Source organism: Esox lucius, chromosome 2 (genome assembly GCF_011004845.1).
Source record: "Esox lucius isolate fEsoLuc1 chromosome 2, fEsoLuc1.pri, whole genome shotgun sequence".
Taxonomy (NCBI): domain Eukaryota; kingdom Metazoa; phylum Chordata; class Actinopteri; order Esociformes; family Esocidae; genus Esox; species Esox lucius.
In genome coordinates, this window is record NC_047570.1 from 21,024,965 (window position 1) to 21,043,179 (window position 18,215).

Below are 18,215 nucleotides of genomic sequence, written 5' to 3' on the forward strand. Positions count from 1 at the left end.
GTTGACACCTCTCCAAACATGGTGCTAATGGTTGTGACTTTTGACAGTTCTTTTCTGCTCCCCATGGCTCAGTATCTAGCCTGCTCAGTGCATCCACATGAGAGCTCAAAACACATTGACTATTTATACACAGATACTAACTGCAATTTCAAAAGCCACAAGGTGTGGGAAATTCACCTTTAATTGCCATGTTCACCTGTGTGTGTCACAGGGTATTTAAAGTTTTGATCAGGGCAAAAGAACTATGTAATAATAAATGGCTTCATGTGATCACTATCCTTAAATAAAATACAGTTTTCTTTGCATGATCAGTCATATTTTCAAAATCAATGCCAAAATTTCACAATTTCCGCCAGGGTGTGCAAACTTATGAGCACAACTGTAAATTGAAGAAAAAGACAAGAGAGTTTCAAATTGACTGTATTGATTATCAAAATAATAGATGCATATTATAAAAACATTACTATACACAATATAAAGCATAGGCTAATATAAAATATTACAGTGACCAAAATCAACCAGCAACAACAAAAGAAAAGCTGATTGTACATTTTGAGCACCGGAATAGACACTATCCTTACCATGTTCTAGTTTGAACAAATAATGTTCTATAAATGAGTGTGTGTTTCATCTGTTTAGGGTACTCCACACGAAACAAGAAATATACCTCAAGAAGACACTGCAGAGCCTGTGGCACATCCATTTCTCCACTTGTGATCATGACTCCTTCCATCTTAAGGAGGGGATTTCCTGCATCATGGGAGGTGAAGGTTGGAAATGAATGTCAGTTCCTATGGAAAAGAAACATAACGTAAGGAACCTCCTGATAGAATTCAAGCTATATGTAATCGACAATACAAAATGAAAAGGTGAAGATTCAACACATACCTCATCTAAACAGTACAGGAACGTGGAGCTGAATAGGGTAGACAGAATCAGTAATGCTGCACTCCTTTGCAGGTCTGAAATTTCTGAAGAAATAAACGATCTCTGCATAAAAACCATGTAGTTTAATGAATACAATTGTGTGTGTAAGAGTGCAAGTACATGTAACATACCATCTTTGTTAGTCTCAGTTCCCAGCAGGCTTGACAGTAGGCCCTTCTGACTCCCACTACAAGCCACCCTTAGGATGTTGGGTGTCATCACATTCAGAGCATCTTGAAGATTTAGCTCCAAGTCCTGGCCAAAACCCAGCCTCATTTCATGAGGCATCTGCAACAAACATAAACAATAAGCACAAAACATGAAATAATTATGGTTACCAAGGTTATTTCAAGTTAACTAAAATTAGACTAAAGCAAAGCATGATAATACATTTTGGTAAACTCTAATAAAAAACAAAAAGTATACTTATAAATAAGTAATATAAAATTGCTCTTATATATAAACCAAATTAAGCTAAATTGAGAAATGAAATTAGATTTAAAAATTCAGCTGAAGTCATATAACAGTAATATTAATAATGGCTACTTGCAAGCAGTGGCACCTGCAGAAAGGGGAACATCTCCATCACCTCCTCTGTTGGTTTGCCCATGTGCTCAACTCTCTGACATAGTGAGTGCTTCATTCTGTCCTTGATGTTGGTGAAGTCTGGCTGTGGCTGATGCAGCTCATTATTGATAGCACTTACACTTTAGATACGGTTGCACCACTAAAAGAAGAAATACGCAACAAGAAACTTGCTCCCTGGTACACAGACAATACTAGAGCACTCAAGCAAGCCTCCAGAAAATTGGAGCGAAAGTGGCACTCCACCAAGTTGGAAGTATTCAGACAAGCCTGGATAGACTGTACACTACAATACCGAAAAGCACTTACATCTGCTTGATCAGCTTATTTCTCCAACCTGATTGAGGTGAACAAAAACAATCTTCGATACAGTTGCAAAGTGAAAAAAGCAAGGCTCAACAAGTGAAGTGGGCCTTCACTTCAGCTGTATATAATACATGAACTTCTTTGATGAAAAGATCATCACCATTAGAAAACAAATAACTGACTACTACAATAGTTATTGTCCCCAAAATCTCAGTTGTCCTGAGAATGTCCTGAACCTCCCTGACCAGGTATCAATGAGGATAGTTTTTTAATCCCGTATCACCCGATACATTCACTAAATTTGTAATGAGTTCTAAACCCACAAATTGTCAGCTAGACCCGATCCCAACAAAATTACTTAAGGAGCTATTTCCGGTGCTAGGTCAGCCACTGTTGAACATAAAAAATTGCTCCCTTTCCTCCGGATGTGTACCAAACTCACTAAAAATTAAGCATCTTCTAAAAAAATCTGAAGATGGATCCAGACATATTAAACAATTATAGGCCAATATCGAACCTCCCGTTCCTCTCAAAAATCGTAGAAAAATGTGTTTCCAAACAACTGAATGCCTTCCTGAAGACAAATTACATTTATGAAATCCTCCAGTCCGGTTTCAGACCCCATCATAGTACTGAGACTGCACTTGTGAATGTAACAAATGACCTTCTAATAGCCTCAGACAAAGGTTCCGCATCTGTTCTGTCGCTTCTTGTTCTTAGTGTTGCTTTTGACACTATTGATCACTCCCTTCTCTTAGAGAGTGTAAACCCATATTGGGCTACGTGAACATGTTCTAGCCTGGTTTAAATCTTATTTATCTGAAAGATATCAGATCGTATGTGTGGATGGCATATGCTCTCACTCGGTTCTGGGCCCATTATTGTTCTCACTATATACAGTGGGGAGAACAGGTATTTGATACACTGCCGATTTTACAGGTTTTCCTACTTATAAACCATGACTTGTTGCTGTCCCTGTCCAAAGTCCTCTTGGTTGTGTTGCAGATCAAGACGATACCTGACGATTTGAGCTTCCACTCTGCTGACCTGGACATGACCTGTCCTTGTCCATCTGGTCATGCTTCTGACCTGGACTAGGTTAAAATAGACTCTGGACTCAGTCCACATGCATTTATTAATTATTACAATTTGTACACTTAATATGTTCCCCCGGCACAGCCAAAGGAGGACTGGTCTCCCCTCTGAGCCTGGTTCCTCTCTAGGTTTCTTCCTCAATTTTGGCCTTCTTAGGGAGTTTTTCCTAGCCACTGAAATTCAACAATACTGTTGTTTGCTCCTTAGGGTTTCAGGCCGGGTGTTTTGTAAAAGCACTTTGTGACAACTGCTGATGTAAAAATGGCTTTATAAATACATTTGAATGATTGATTGACTTATGTGCTCCCTGAAACTGATTTAATCCTCTCCAACAACTTCTAGGCCCAACACAATCTGAGAAGAAATATAACAGGAAACACAGTATTGGTGTTCAGGGTGTGAGGATAATGTACATGTTTTCAAGCCAAACATACTACATTATTTCAAATCAGCAAAAAAAAAAATCACACCTCGTGTTCAATCAAGATCCCTAGAAGATATTTGGATTGCATCTTCAATTATTCGCCTTTTTTTAGAACAAACACAACATAAAATGGCAATGGTTGAACATCTCAGAGATGTTCATACTGGAAAGCAGTATGGCTTGCAGACAGACATACAGACAGACGGGCAGGGAAGCAGGCAAGAATGTCAGACCGGCACCTCTTGTTCAGTTATGTGAACAAAAGCATGTGGTCCCCACTTCTCTGTCTTCTGGCACCAACATTTTTTTCATATCCTGGACTGTTTTTAAGTTCAATAAAGGAGAACTGCATTTAGGGGTGGGGTCCTGGTCAAGACAATCTCCTGAACTCCAAACTAAATGTCAGAATGGGAAAGAAAGGTGATTTAAGCTATTTTTAGCGTGGCATGTTTGTTGGTGCTATTTCACAATCTGCTCAGTTACTGGGAATTTCACGCACAACCATTTCTAGGGTTTACAAAGAATGGTGTGAAAAGAGAAAAACATCCAGTATGCAGCAGTCCTGTGGGTGAAAATGCCTTGTTGATGCTAGAGGTCAGAGGAGAATGGGCCGACTGATTCAAGCTGATAGAAGAGCAACTTTGACTGAAATAACCATTCATTACAACCGAGGTATGCAGCAAAGCATTTGTGAAGCCACAACACGCACAACCTTGAGGCGGATGGGCTACAACAGCAGAAGACCCCACCGGGTACCCCTCATCTCCACTACAAATAGGAAAAGGAGGCTACAATTTGCACAAGCTCACCAAAATTGGAAGAATGTTGCCTGGTCTGATGAGTCTTGATTTCTGTTGAGACATTCAGATGGTAGAGTCAGAATTTGGCGTAAACAGAATGAAAACATGGATCCATCATGCCTTGTTACCACGTAGAATTAAGGCAGTTCTGAAGGCGAAAGGGGGTCAAACACAGTATTAGTATTGTGTTCCTAATAATCCTTTAGGTGAGTGTATTTCTCAGGCACTCCAGTAAGGTTTCCTGTAGATACAGACATAGATTATAATGCTCACATAAAGAAACAAGGCAAGCCTAGTTCAGGCAGCCTGTAATAGAAAGTGTTGCCAACTCGAGATTCGAACCCAGGTCGCCCACTTGAAAGGCTATGTTGTTACACACTACACCACAAATCCTCCTTCGCCACTGGCCGTTTTAATAATTAATTGGCCATTCGTTAAACGATTCTTATTAAGTTTACCTCCACCACAAATTGCTTCTATGAATTGTATTGCTTTTACCAGTGGCCGGTTTAACAGCTTATTAGCCAGTAATAGGCTTACTAGTATCTACTAACTTCCTAGGAATAATCATAAGAATTGAGCAATTGCTAGCAAGACAGAAGATGAACTATTCCATGCCAGAAACAGTCGCAAAATACAACTGAGGAAGAATGCTTTCCATACATAGCCAGAGGAGCTGTCGTCCCTCAGAAATGGAAACCTGGTGATCAGACATCAGCATATGTTTTATGGTTTGGATACCTGAAAGATCATCTCCACAGTTAGAACTTTCCTGTTTTCAAGGTTTAGCCAATTCTTTTCAGTATTTACTGTAATTTAGTTACTTAAAATAAGCAATAGTAAATGTGATATGTTACAAATCGAAGAGTACTTCCCTGATATCAAATTTGTCAAGCATAAATCTAGGGGATAGCACTGACTATAAGTACCATGTGTATATGGTCATGTTGTCGAACAAGACTTGGATCAGTGATCGTAAATGAAACTTGTCCTTCTTTTTGAAAGATAGATACTCTCTTTGCAGAGCTTCCTGCAGCTCTGGGAGAAGAAGAGGCAGGCTATTGCTGGGTATGACTCCTGGGCTCCTTTACAATACAAAGAAATGAAGAGGAAATGTTTTCTTCCCATGACGCCACTCACCATATTCATGGAAATCTAGATTTCTGGTTTTTCTTTTGGCTCGTCCAACAATTAGATCATTTATAGGCATGATTTAGTCAACTGATATCTGTCTGTGTCAAAAAAGGAATATTTGACTAATAAGATGTGAATAAATGCAGTCTATATAGAGTTGATCAATCTTGAAAACTATTTTTCTTGGAGGGGATTGTGGGATTAAAAACTTGAGGTGACACTGGTTTGCTGTACACTTTCGGAGTGTTTGGGTCTGTTGTTAGTGTATCACATGGTACTGGACCTTGTCTATGGAAAGATAAAGCATGTTCATGCTTCATGCTCGACTTCCATGTCAACAGATATTCCATTCATGGTAATAAACATGATATACTTACTGGACCAGAGATGAGGTGTTCCGCAGCTTCTCCAACTCTCTCAAAACATGACCTGATGTTTCATCACAGGGAAATGTTTTTTCACCATCCTCTCTGTTAATCCCAGCAGATTTTCTCTGTCAATTTCCTGTTCTGTTGAGGTAAGAATTACATTAATTTGTTAGGAAATTGTAATCCTAACAGGCGGTTGGTTACATATTCTATTATTTCAAAAATGAAATAATTAAGACCACTGTAGGAATACATGGGGCTCTTACCACTGGACATATACACTATGATGAAGTGTAAGGAACATATTGTCATCATGAACATAGGTGTCCAAAGCATGGTAGTCTCCCATCCCCTGGCCTAACCACAAGCCACCTCTTCTGGTACTCCAAAAGAAAAGGCATGATAATGGCTGTTGAACTTCTTGGGTGTCAGTAGTTTTCCAAAGATCATGCAGAGAGCTCTGAACTGGATAATTTTAGCTATTTTAATAAAGATGGGAATGTCCTCCTTTACCAGATCTATTATGATGGGGTCATCTACTTTGTATTTGATGGTATTAGTCAAGAGAGCTAAGAACTCCTAGTTTCTCTTCATTTGGGATGTCTTCAACCCCACCCTTGACAGCAATACCTTTCTGAATATCAAGTGGAAGAGACTGGAATGGGTCTTGGCATTCACCTTCAGTGTATGAGTGCTGGTGAAGGATATACAGAGATGTCAAGTGTCTCTTGGAGAAGGTGTAACAAAGATTATTGAAGTTACAGGTGTTGTGGGATAACCTTTTGAAATACTGATGGTGACAGTGTGAATCATTTCAAAACAGATTTAGTCATTAGCCTATTCATCCCGGAATTAAGTCATTAAATTCTTTAATATCATAATTACAAAAATAAACATTTAATAACCGGAGCTCATCCCTTCCTCTGACCAGAATACGTTGAAATACATTAACTTCAAACCCAAACAAACATATATCTGTGAAACACGCAGTTTTGCTACTGTGTTCTGTTGAAATTGAAGAACTGAACTAATTTCGTAGAACCCCTTTGTCGGCATATCCAACAGCAATTTTGATAAACATCTTGTTCTGAGTAATCATTTGTTGAAGTCATCAATGAAGTGTATACTAGAAAGTTGTAGCTATTCTTGGCTTCCGTTAAAGAAAAAAAGACTGATCACTAAGATATTACATGACGTCTGGTCTGTCGTGCAAGTCAAATTTCACTAATTGCAACTAAAACAATTTCCATACATTACATTTTTTTAATCTCAAAAAATATTTTAACCTCCATACATTTCCATAAAAAATGGTAGTGGGCTAGCTGAAAGGGTATATTGATTAGCAAAACGTACCGTTGCTTTCCCGTGCATTTACATTTGAACTTGAGAGGATTTACTCCTCGGACCTCTAGAAACGGCCGACAATGGGTGTGGCCGAGGGTGACGTTATAGCTACTATTTACTGAAGAGAGCGCGCTTAGATGAGCGAGTTACGTTCAAAGCATCACACTCTACCGGACATGCTGCCAAATGAAAACAATTCTATTCAATTTGAAATAATTTTAAGATGCAATGGAACGTGTGATGGAAAGTAAATAATTGAGAAAAGATATTGACTGATATATAGATGCTTTTTGCGAGGGGGGGGGGGGGGGGCAATTAATAATTTATAGGCCTAGCGACATCCTTGATGCGCACCTTGCAAAAGCCCCACCTTTCAATGGAAACATGTCAAAAGCTCAAAATATTGCAGCTTAATCCCATAGGTGTTGTTTATCGGCATGTAAAACAGGTGTACAGAACACCAGGTGTATCAAACATAAACACACTGGAGGCAATATTAAAACAGTTCATTTTTGAAGGGATGGGACTTTCCCAGATGAGTCCTACCTGGTGGTACATGTTATCGGACCTGTTCAATAGCTTTCACATGGTGGATCAGATGGCTGTTTGGAGAAAAGCAGCAGAAGAATATCAGCAAAGGAAACATGAATACACTTCAAGGTTTGCCAGGAATATGCATCATAGCTGAAGATATCTTGCTATATTGATGTGTGGGTGCTACAATGCTTGAAGCGGTTGGAGACCATGACCACAATCTGACTCAGTTCTTGCAATGAGCAAGGGAGAAGGATCTAAAGCTGAGTTAAGGAGTTAAAGCCAGACCCCAAGAAGATAGAAGCTGTGTTTGCAGTGTAGAAAAGGATTGCCATCCATAGACGTAAAAAGTTGTACAGTGATTACTTAGCTTTGGAAATTACTTGCTGTGGTCCTGCAGAAGGAGCCTGTTGCTTCTGCCTTAGGAATACTGCCACAGACAGAGCAAATGTTTGTACAAATTGAGTAGGAGTATCTAGCAAGTGTTCTCTTGTGATCTTTTTGACCAGTACCTTCATGGCAATAAGGACTCCATCACAGTACACACTGACCACAAGCCCCTGTAGGTTATATTAAAAAATGTATTATGTCCGCTGCACACTGTCTACAGGGGATGATGCTTCATCAGTACAGTTCGAGTTATTATTTAAAAAAGGAATAGAGCTACACATAGCAGATTTCTTATCAAGTGCAGCCCTACCAAAGACTAAGCAACTGCAATACCAGACAAATGTGACAGTATATAGTGTGCAAGCTGAGTTTGAAGATGATCAAAACCTTTTCACAAAGATTTTGTTGTAAACGATGAAAGTAACAATCTAGCTATGAATCGATACATATTTCTATTGATCTAGTTATCTCTTCCATATCATTAATCTCATATGTCACTACAAAAGGAAGCAAGTTAGCAAAATACATAGAAAATAAATTCATAGAAAATACCCAGAAAATAAACAAATCATTATGACCAATTAGAGTACAGCTGTTTGAGCCTCATATACACATGTCCATATATGGTAATGCCTTGGCAGGTCATCTTTAAATGTGTATATGGTGATGTCGCTGGAATTGGGACAAGTCCCCTAAATACTGCATTTTGTTCAGCTTGCATCTTATTAAGAACTTAATGGGCACTGGCTTAAACTGATTACATTACACATTGAGGAGAGCTTGTTGCATGAGGCAAATTCATGCAATGACAGCTCCTGATTGGCTGTAAGGGTGGAGGCAATATATATATATTTATATATTTTTTTAATTTTATTTTTTTAACAAACATAAACCAAAGTTCAAAAGTTTGGGTTCATTTAGAAATGTACTTGGTTTTGAAAGAAACAAAATGTGTCCATTAAAATAACATAATTGATCAGAAATACAATGTAGACATTATTAATGTTGTAAATGACTATTGTGGCGGGAAATGGCTGCTTTTCAATGGAATATCTACATAGGCGTACAGAGGCCCATTATCAGCAACCATCATTCATTGTGTTTCAATGGCATGTTGTGCTTGCTAATCCAAGTTCATCAATGGATCATTAGAAAAAGACACCTGTTCGTTTTTATTACCCTAACATTTGTTCCTCATCCCTGTCCCTATTTAAGTTCTTCCTTCCTTAGTGCTTCTTATCGGTCATTATTCTCACACCATCATAACTTTTTTTGTGTTGTAGTTTCTGTTACTTCTTAGTTCTTTTATTAAATGTTCTCTGTTCTTCATGTGACTTCTGCCTCATCCCTGCAGCGTTACAGGCAGACTGGTGGGAAAGTTTAAATGTGGAGCATTTCAGACACTGAACAATTTTGTAGTAATATTATATTTGAAACATTGACTTAAAACATTTACTGCAGATGTTAACTGGTCAATTTTGATTGTATTTATGCAAGTAGTGCCTATTGACAGAGGGGTAAACCAATAGGAGCAAAGCCCCTATGGGCGATTCTCCACTCATAGAACTAGAGTTACAAAAGTAACTATCGTTCTGTGCTGCTAGCATTAGCATAGTCCTTGAACTCTATGCTGTGTTGTGTCTAAAGATGTTCAAATTGGATCAAATTGCTTGCATTAAATTCATTTTTCCTTTGCTCCTCTTGACAGTTTAGCAGAGCTTGCACTCTGCTTTACTTTTGTCATTGCTGACATCTCCGTTATCCTCTGCTCTACCAATCTGAGTTCTATATTCTATACTTATGCGGCAAGAGGTGATGCAACTATCGAGTTCCAATTCATGTTTTCATGGCGTGGTATCTGTATATTTTTATGAGTATGAGTACAAGTACATGAGCCCAGTATCGGCCCGATACCCGATGCTGCTACCGGTATCCATGCATCCCTAGCTCGTAGGTAGGTGTCCACTAGTTTGTGTCGGAAAGAAAGGCTGAACAGTATTGGTTGTAGCCAAACTGACACTCAAAACATAGCTGACCAATGGAGAAGCATCATCCACACCCAGGGCCACCTTAATGCACGAGTTGGATGACGACCCCAAAAGCACTGACCCGGGTCTCTGGGGCCAAAATAATACTGACGAAAAGGTGCGTCTTTACTGGCCGAAAATGGGACCGGAATTGTGCCAGAACAGAGAAGCAGACCTCTCTGCTTCAGAACGCCAGAGAAGACTCTTCTCAAAGACACATTCCAAGCGCAAGCTTGGTAATGGGGAGTATCTGCCCAGGGAATGGCTATGCTGCTTACCTTCCCAAGGTAGTGTGTTTTCCTTATTATTTGTTCATAATCAGTCTGTACTGTTGTGCTTTGTTGTTACAGAACCATACACATACACATAAATGTCTAAACCATAGACCTGGACTCTATCTCCTTTTTACCACAATTCCACCTGAACATAGACATAGTGTCCGACGTCACACATATATTCTACACTGACTTTTGTGTTTATGGTCAAGTAGGCTCAAGGAATTTGGTCATCTCATATAGGGACAAGTAACTGTTGTATCCCCCTAAAGAAACTAACACATTTTGCGCTGTATAGACAAGAGTGGATTTTACACACTTTATTCTTTTTATTGTGAGTTGGAGGGGCATACAAAAACCTTTCAGCCCTGGGCTCTAATGGCAGGTTATGGCGGGCCTGTCCACATCTCTCACTAAAGCCCGCCCCAACTCGACAGCTGTTGGGTCAAAAGTGCTAAATATATATTGGAAATAAATGCAAGTGTTGCGCTCTATTACAAAATATTTTATAAATACTTTTTTTTACTTTGAAACCTTGTGTTAGCTTTCAAAAAAAATGTTGCTCTCGAAAAAAATACACAACCATTTTGCTCTCGAAAGAAATACACAAATGTACCGCCATGGGATTTTCTTAACCCATCAGTTAGGGAAAACAAGATTGGGACATACTACCTTAAAATTGTGTTTCGACCAGCGTAGGAATTTCACAACGGCCATGGCCGTCGTTGACCTTCGCTCTGGCCGTGATGCCCTGAAAATCATTGTACGCCCTACGGCCACCATAGATTTGCCCCCTGTGCCCCCTGCTACTTTAACCAGTAAGTTTGTTTAAAGTTTGCAATTGAGAACAACCACAAGAACGGACTACATGCAGGTAAGCAAGCTGGCAAGTTTATAGATAGCTGACCTATTTAGTCCTTACCTGAATCAAACCTCTCTGTTTTGGAAGGTGCGTTCATGAGCAACTGGGAGGTGGGAAAGTTCCAACCTCCGAGTGGGAGAATATACCTGAATGCTTTTTGAAAGCTCCGAGAAGTAACAATAGGTTTGTCATCTCTCGCCTTGGCAGCGTTTGTGGCAGTGGTGTCGTTAGGCATGGGAGTTCAACCTAAATAAATAGATATTTTATGAATAGCCCCGGATCTCAAATTGTCATAAGAAATTACATAAAAAAATAGCCCTGTATCAATTAATTTATAATTCTGATCACGCATTATGATAATGTTTGTGTATAGGCCGCTAGCATGCTTCTAGCATGTACATTCAGAACCCCGTACTTTCTGTCCCGGAGGGACTACAACGAGGACATTGAAGAATCTATAAAACAAGAAACCAGGCAAGCCTAGTTCAGCCAGCCCGCAATAGAAACTGTAGATCATGGCTGCCCTCTCAAGATTCTAACCTAAGTCGCCCACGTGAAAGGCTGTTTCTTTAACCACAACAACACAGAGCTGACCATTTGCCGGGTGTATAGTATATTGACATTATATAATGTTGTCATGCATTAACATCACATCAAGTTTGAATATTTCGTTAGACACCATTAACCACTGTGTTAAACTGAGTAACGTTTCTTATGAAGTTTACCTCCACCACAAATAGTATCTATGAAATGTTTGACTTTTGCTACTGGCCGTTTTAAAAGCGTATTAACCAGTAATATGTCGCTAGACGCCTTTACGAATTGTGTTAAACTTAATAACGTTTCTTATTAAGTTTAGCTCCACCACAAATAATATCTATGAACTCTATGGCTTTTGCCACTGGCCGTTTTAACAGCTTATTTGCCATTTGTGAATGACATTGATACAATAACTACTGTATCAATATAGGTGACGATAACAGACTTTTACGTCAAGTGAAAAGACGAGAGAATCATGTAGCCAGCAAAGTGTTTGAATATCCTGAAGAAATGCTAATAATTCAAAAATCAACCAAAAATAGATGCAATATAACAGTAAACTAGTGATGGTCGTTCTTCTAGTAGCAGGATATTATGCTAACAGCGCTAACTCAGATTTTCTTTTTCAAAATAAAACCCATCATTGAATTATATAAGTCTTTCATTCATCTAGTCTGTCATTTTATGTTTAATGTCCGTTCCAATGTTGTTTTCGTCTGTTCTTTTTTTACACACTAGACTGTTAACTATATGGCCTTCTAAATGTCAATGATGGCTTTTATTGTGATAATGAAAATGTTAGTGCTGCCAGCATAATATCCTGCTGCTAAAATAACGCTAATGAAGCCTCGTTTGGCAATCACTACAGTAAACAGTTTCATTTTAGGCTTCCCGTAGCTACAGAAGGTTGTAGCTAGCTAGGTTTTTGTCTATCCTGAACAAATCCTCTTTTACCACTGGCAGTTTTAACAGCTAATTATCCATTTGTGAATGACATTGAGTATCTATCAATATAGATATATTTATAACTGACTTTTTTGTCAAGTGAAAAGACAAGAGAATCGTTTAGGCAGGGAAGTGTTTGTCTTTCCTGAACAAATACTTATGACTACTACATAAAGTTGTAGTCAGCAATGTTTTTGTCTGTCCTAAACCTCAGGCATCATGTGTGTTGACTGCTAGAGGAGTCAAACGCGGGACATTGCCCATGTCTCTAACCACTATCCATCCATCCATCTTCTTCCGCTTATCCGGGGCCGGGTCACGGGGGCAGCAGTCTAAGCAGGGATGCCCAGACTTCCCTCTCCCCAGACACTTCCTCTAGCTCTTCCGGGGGGACACCGAGGCGTTCCCAGGCCAGCCGGGAGACATAGTCCCTCCAGCGTGTCCTAGGTCTTCCCCGGGGTCTCCTCCCGGTGGGACGGGACCGGAACACCTTCCCAGGAAGGCGTTCCGGAGGCATCTGAAAAAGATGCCCAAGCCACCTCAGCTGACCCTTCTCGATGTGGAGGAGCAGCGGCTCTACTCTGAGCTCCTCCCGGGTGACCGAGCTTCTCACCCTATCTCTAAGGGATCGCCCAGCCACCCTGCGGAGAAAGCTCATTTCGGCCGCCTGTATCCGGGATCTTGTCCTTTCGGTCATGACCCAAAGCTCATGACCATAGGTGAGAGTAGGAACGTAGATTGACTGGTAAATTGAGAGCTTCGCCTTGCGGCTCAGCTCTTTCTTCACCACGACAGACCGATACATCGACTGCATTACTGCAGAAGCTGCACCGATCCGTCTGTCAATCTCCCGTTCCATCCTTCCCTCACTCGTGAACAAGACCCCTAGGTACTTAAACTCCTCCACTTGAGGCAGGCACTCTCCACCAACCTGAAGTGGAGCCACTATGCTATTTAACAAAAGTTGGTCAGTGGGTCCTCTTCTAGGCTGGCGAGTTAGACATCCAAATACTTAGGTTTTATTTTGTACCCATCGTCTATGGATGTAATACTTTATCTCAAGTTTCTTTAGAATGCTCTTTGGTCTTAATTTTCCTTCAGATTCACATCCTGACCAATGATCCTTAAAAAATGCGTAGGGGTTTGAGAAGCGGACTTGTGAAATATAGGTTTCCGATTTTATATCTTCTTGCAGGCAAAATGATGTACGCATTAAGAAATATTCTGTATAGATGAAAACTTCACTGGCTAAAACTGTTAATATCTACATTATAGTAGATACATTAGATCATTTTATCACGCATTAACATCACGCCAAGTTTGAATATTTAGCTAGACACCATTAAGCATTGTGTTAAATGTTTCTTATTAAGTTTACTATCAACACAAATAGCATATATGAACTGTATGGCTTTTGCCACAGCTTATATGCCAGTAATAGGCCTACTAGTATCTACTTACTAATTGGAATAGTCATAAGAATTGAGCAATTGCTAGCGAGACTAAAGATGAACTTAACACTGCCAAATCTGTCATTTCATGGCACAACATTTGTTGTTTTTCTTTCATTCGTGAATGACATTGATAAAATAACTATCAACACAGGTGACGATAACTGGCTTTTTCATCAAGTGAAAAGAAGAGAGAATCGTGGAAACCCATATTTTATTGTGCAAGGGGTTGTGATCTATAACACCCCAAAAAGCATGCATGAATGCACATTTCGAAAATCCACCAAAAATAGTTGCAATATAACTGTAAACAGTATAAAACAGTTTTATTTTAGGCTTATTATATAACGTAGCTACTGAACCTTGAAGCCAGCAAAGTTTTTGTGTCCTGAACAAATACTAATGCATAATTTGTTTTGAAGAATTGAGCACTGAAGATCAACTTTACACTGATAAAGCCATTTAATTTCATGGAACAACAATGTTAGTTTTTCTTTCATTCTTGAATGACATTGATACAATAGCTATCCATATAGGTGATGATAACTGACTTTTTCATCTAGTGTAAAGATGAGAGAATTGTAGAAACTTCTGTTTCACTGCACAAGGGGTTGTGGTCTGTATTACCCTAAAAAGCAGGCACGGATGCGTACTTTTAAAATCCACCAGAAATAGTTGCAATATAAATTTAAACCGTCTTATTTTAGGCTTACTATATAATGTAGCTACTGAAGCTTGTAGCCAGCAAAGTTTTTGTCTAACCTGATCGTAATTGGTTCTGCCTGACGCGTGGATTGTACACGGGTCGTCCACATAGCAGTCTGCCTCTCTAACCACTACGCTATTTATTGTAACAGCTAGTCAGTGAGTGTTTGAGTCAGTGAATGAGTGAGTGACATTCTTCTTTTTGGTCCGGCAAAGACAAAATATTATCTTACAAACAAAAAAGTTCCATTCATATGTAGTTATTTACGTACGAATGGAAATGAATGTACAAAGCCAGTACAAAAATACGATTGTAATGTTTGTGTGCGTCATACTAGCTAATTAGCCAGTTACCTAACTACTTAATGAGTAGTTAACTAGCTATTGAAGTGTTAATGCACTTGTTTCATTGACCTCATTGCCACATTAGATCATGTCCCAAAATTAATAGTGTGATACTAACTAATATGCCGTTCACTTGTGGGTATATATATAGCTATAGCTGTAAAAGATTAGCCAGTTAAATTACTTAGTTTGTCTAATCCTATCCATTTCTATGCTGAACGATTGGGACAGTTGACATGAAAGTAACACATTAGTCATTTCTATGCATTACACTTCTTCCTATACTGAGAAAATAATATAAGGCGCAAACATTGTGGCTATCCCATTTGATCCAGTTCACTAAACGAGCAATACAGATGGGTTACTGAAAGCCCGTGATCTCGGTTGCATGTGACCCTAGCTTGTCCATATTACAACATGAACATAAAATGTTAATCTGGGAATAATGCCGTTTCCCTACCAGAAACCTGCACCCTTGGTTATACCTGATGCGGCGTAAAAAATCTGAGCTTCTAAATTGTCCGACCGACGTTCACACGCATTTTCCATTAATGCCTACATAGCCGGAACACAGAGTACCTTTAGAAACCTGCCCCTGAAGATAACTGACGTAATGATCTGAACTCGTTTTGGTAGAGTTTCCAGTTGTCTCGAAAGCACCATAATCAGTGGTTCGTGGATAGTTTGCTAACCTGGTATTTTTTTTCTAAATTGAGGCGGATTCTTATCATGGCTTCATTGGGGGAACCTGTCCGATTGGAAAAAGGTAAACATCATACCAGTGTTAACTTGTGATTAACAAACTAAAATAGTTAAACCGACAAAAGATTCACCAACTAGCTAGATGGCTAATAATGGCAAGCTAGTTAATTTGATAACGTTCTCTTTTTTACATTACCCATTAAAGTACATAGTGAAATAGTTAGCTCAAAGTATACTCAAAATACAAATGCATGGTTCTGTCGAAAACATGGCAGTAGCTTATAGAGGAAAGACACATTGGCTGAGTTTCTAATGTAGCAAGGTTGGTTGCTATGCTAACCATCCTCAAATGGTTTATAATAGCTACAGTGGTAATATGTAGTTGATGTTGTTAGCTAACCATTAGTATGCAGTTCGCGAACGATTCATTATTTCTGAACGATTCTTTTTCCTGACTCAAGCGTCACAACCATAGATTGATAATACAACACTAGATTGGTTGATGTCATAGAGCGCCGTTGGTTCGTTCGCAACTAAGTAATGATCTTATTCATAGATGGCACGTCCTACTGAGATAGTCAAAGAATCATCCTCGGTGAATATTTTTTTCGAAAGTGCATTGCTAAGACCTGAAAACACGATACAATCTCTGAAGAAGGCAATTAATAGCTTAACATTTTACCACTTTGATATCACAAAATAGATCCAATGTATAGTTAACTAGCTAGTTAGGTAGCTAGTTAACACTGGGGGTCCACTGAATTTTAGCTAGCTTTAATATAATAAAAATATATCATTATTAAATTATACTGAGTGACTCGCCAAGGTTTTTGACTCAAACATTTTATGCACTCTACAGTTCTAGATTGTGTTATTTTATTCAGTATGACTTCACCATGAAATAGTGAGACAGCTAGCCCTCTACCTGTAGTAAAATCAACAAGCATTACCCCTTTCCTTGAAGGTGTACTCCAGTCATAATCATCCATTGGAAAGCCTTACTTTACAAACAAATCGTTGGTTTGGTGACAACGACAGTGACACACCATTTCAATTAAGGAATTTTGTCAATTCTAATAATGATAATTCCAGACTGGAACAGAGGTGAATAATGTTCCATGGGCCTTCATGAGCAACTCTGGGTAAGCAGAATTTCACCCAAATATTAATCTAGTTCGAGCTATCCCTTTAAGGGATTAGTGCAGGTATCAAAGTTAACTGCAAAAATAATCACAGACCTGGTAAAACAGAAAAAACTGTTAGAGACATGTGCTTCTGTGTCAGTGTTACCACCACTGGCTTACGTACCACAGTTTTAATGGACCACCCACACATGTGCTCTTATGGCAAATATATTTAGGAACACAATTCAACTGAGGTAGAGTTTTAATTGTCTCTAGTGTTCAGAATGAACCACAACAAATATGGGCAATAACAGAGCTGAAAACATACCTACCTGCCTACTGTACCTAAATGAGTATGCTGTGGTCTCCAACAAAAAAAGGTAAACACTATGAGCCAATCTTTTTTTGCTTTCAATTAGGCACATTTATCCCTAGGTAGACTAGGTATTGTACAAGAGAAAGTACTACACTAGTTCTGTCAACATACTGCCCTATATATATTGTATTTTACATTTTCCCAAATTAATTTCTCGGTTGTATTTTTCATATCTTAGCATTGTTTTTAGGATTCGTATCTAATAATATTACAGATACGCATAGTGGAATTTGAATGATTCAATCAAATCAGATTCAGTAAATATTGTGTGATGTTACTGCTATTCTAAACAAATAGATCTGAAAGATGTTTAAAGTCAGTTCATGCAAATATGTGAATTAATTAAAAAATATATTAATTAAACATTAACTTAAATGATTCATTAATTAGATAGTATCTGGAAGGCTGCAGTGTCTGATAAGTGAAAATTGGGATATGAGATATTGCTGTACAAGTGAAAATTGTATTTACTTCATAATTGTTTCGCATTGCTACAACCCAGTTTCCAAAAAGGTTGGGACACTGTAAAATAGAAATAAAAACAAAATGCAAAGATGTGCCAATCATTTAGCCTAAACCCTGTATTCAAAGGAAAATAGTACAAAGACAACCTATCAAATGTTGTTTCCTTGAAAAATATATGCCAAAAATTGGATGCCAGCAACATGTTTCCAATTAAGCTTGGACGAGGGCAGCAAAATACTGGAAAAGTTGTGTAATACAAAAAAAGAATCTTGTGGAACATCTCACAGCTAGTTAGGTTAATTGGCAAGTTATGAGTACTTAATAGTGTCATGAGACTCTTGTTAGAATATTGTGGGTAATTCAGTATTAGTTTACTTTTAAATACTTTTACACAATTCTTAATGCATTTTTGAAGTACAAAAATTATAATTTTTAAATGAAATATTATTAAGCAATAAACTAGTAATACACAATAAAAGACTGATGAGGAC

The 18,215-nt window shown here is 38.6% G+C and overlaps 1 protein-coding gene and 1 long non-coding RNA gene across 3 annotated transcripts in view; one reads left to right on the forward strand and one right to left on the reverse strand.

Moving 5' to 3' along the window:
* Window positions 1-341: 341 nt before the first annotated feature.
* Window positions 342-15,640, reverse strand: LOC109614678. 2 transcript variants are annotated; one of them, XR_002195611.2, is made up of 8 exons: window positions 15,518-15,640; window positions 7,530-7,585; window positions 5,649-5,780; window positions 4,147-4,188; window positions 1,059-1,215; window positions 889-971; window positions 668-791; window positions 342-379 (listed from the first exon to the last, which is right to left on the reverse strand). It is a non-coding gene; the product is annotated as an uncharacterized LOC109614678 (long non-coding RNA). The 2 variants fall into 2 exon arrangements; XR_002195610.2 differs by lacking the exons at window positions 7,530-7,585; window positions 15,518-15,640 and adding an exon at window positions 5,906-6,930.
* Window positions 15,625-18,215, forward strand: part of lin7c (lin-7 homolog C (C. elegans)) — a 44,639-nt gene continuing 42,048 nt past the window's right edge. Inside the window, exon 1 of the mRNA XM_010890493.5 lies at window positions 15,625-15,823. Within this exon, the coding sequence (XP_010888795.1) occupies window positions 15,787-15,823 (37 nt within the window). The 5' untranslated portion in view covers window positions 15,625-15,786. The remainder of the gene's footprint in view (window positions 15,824-18,215) is intronic.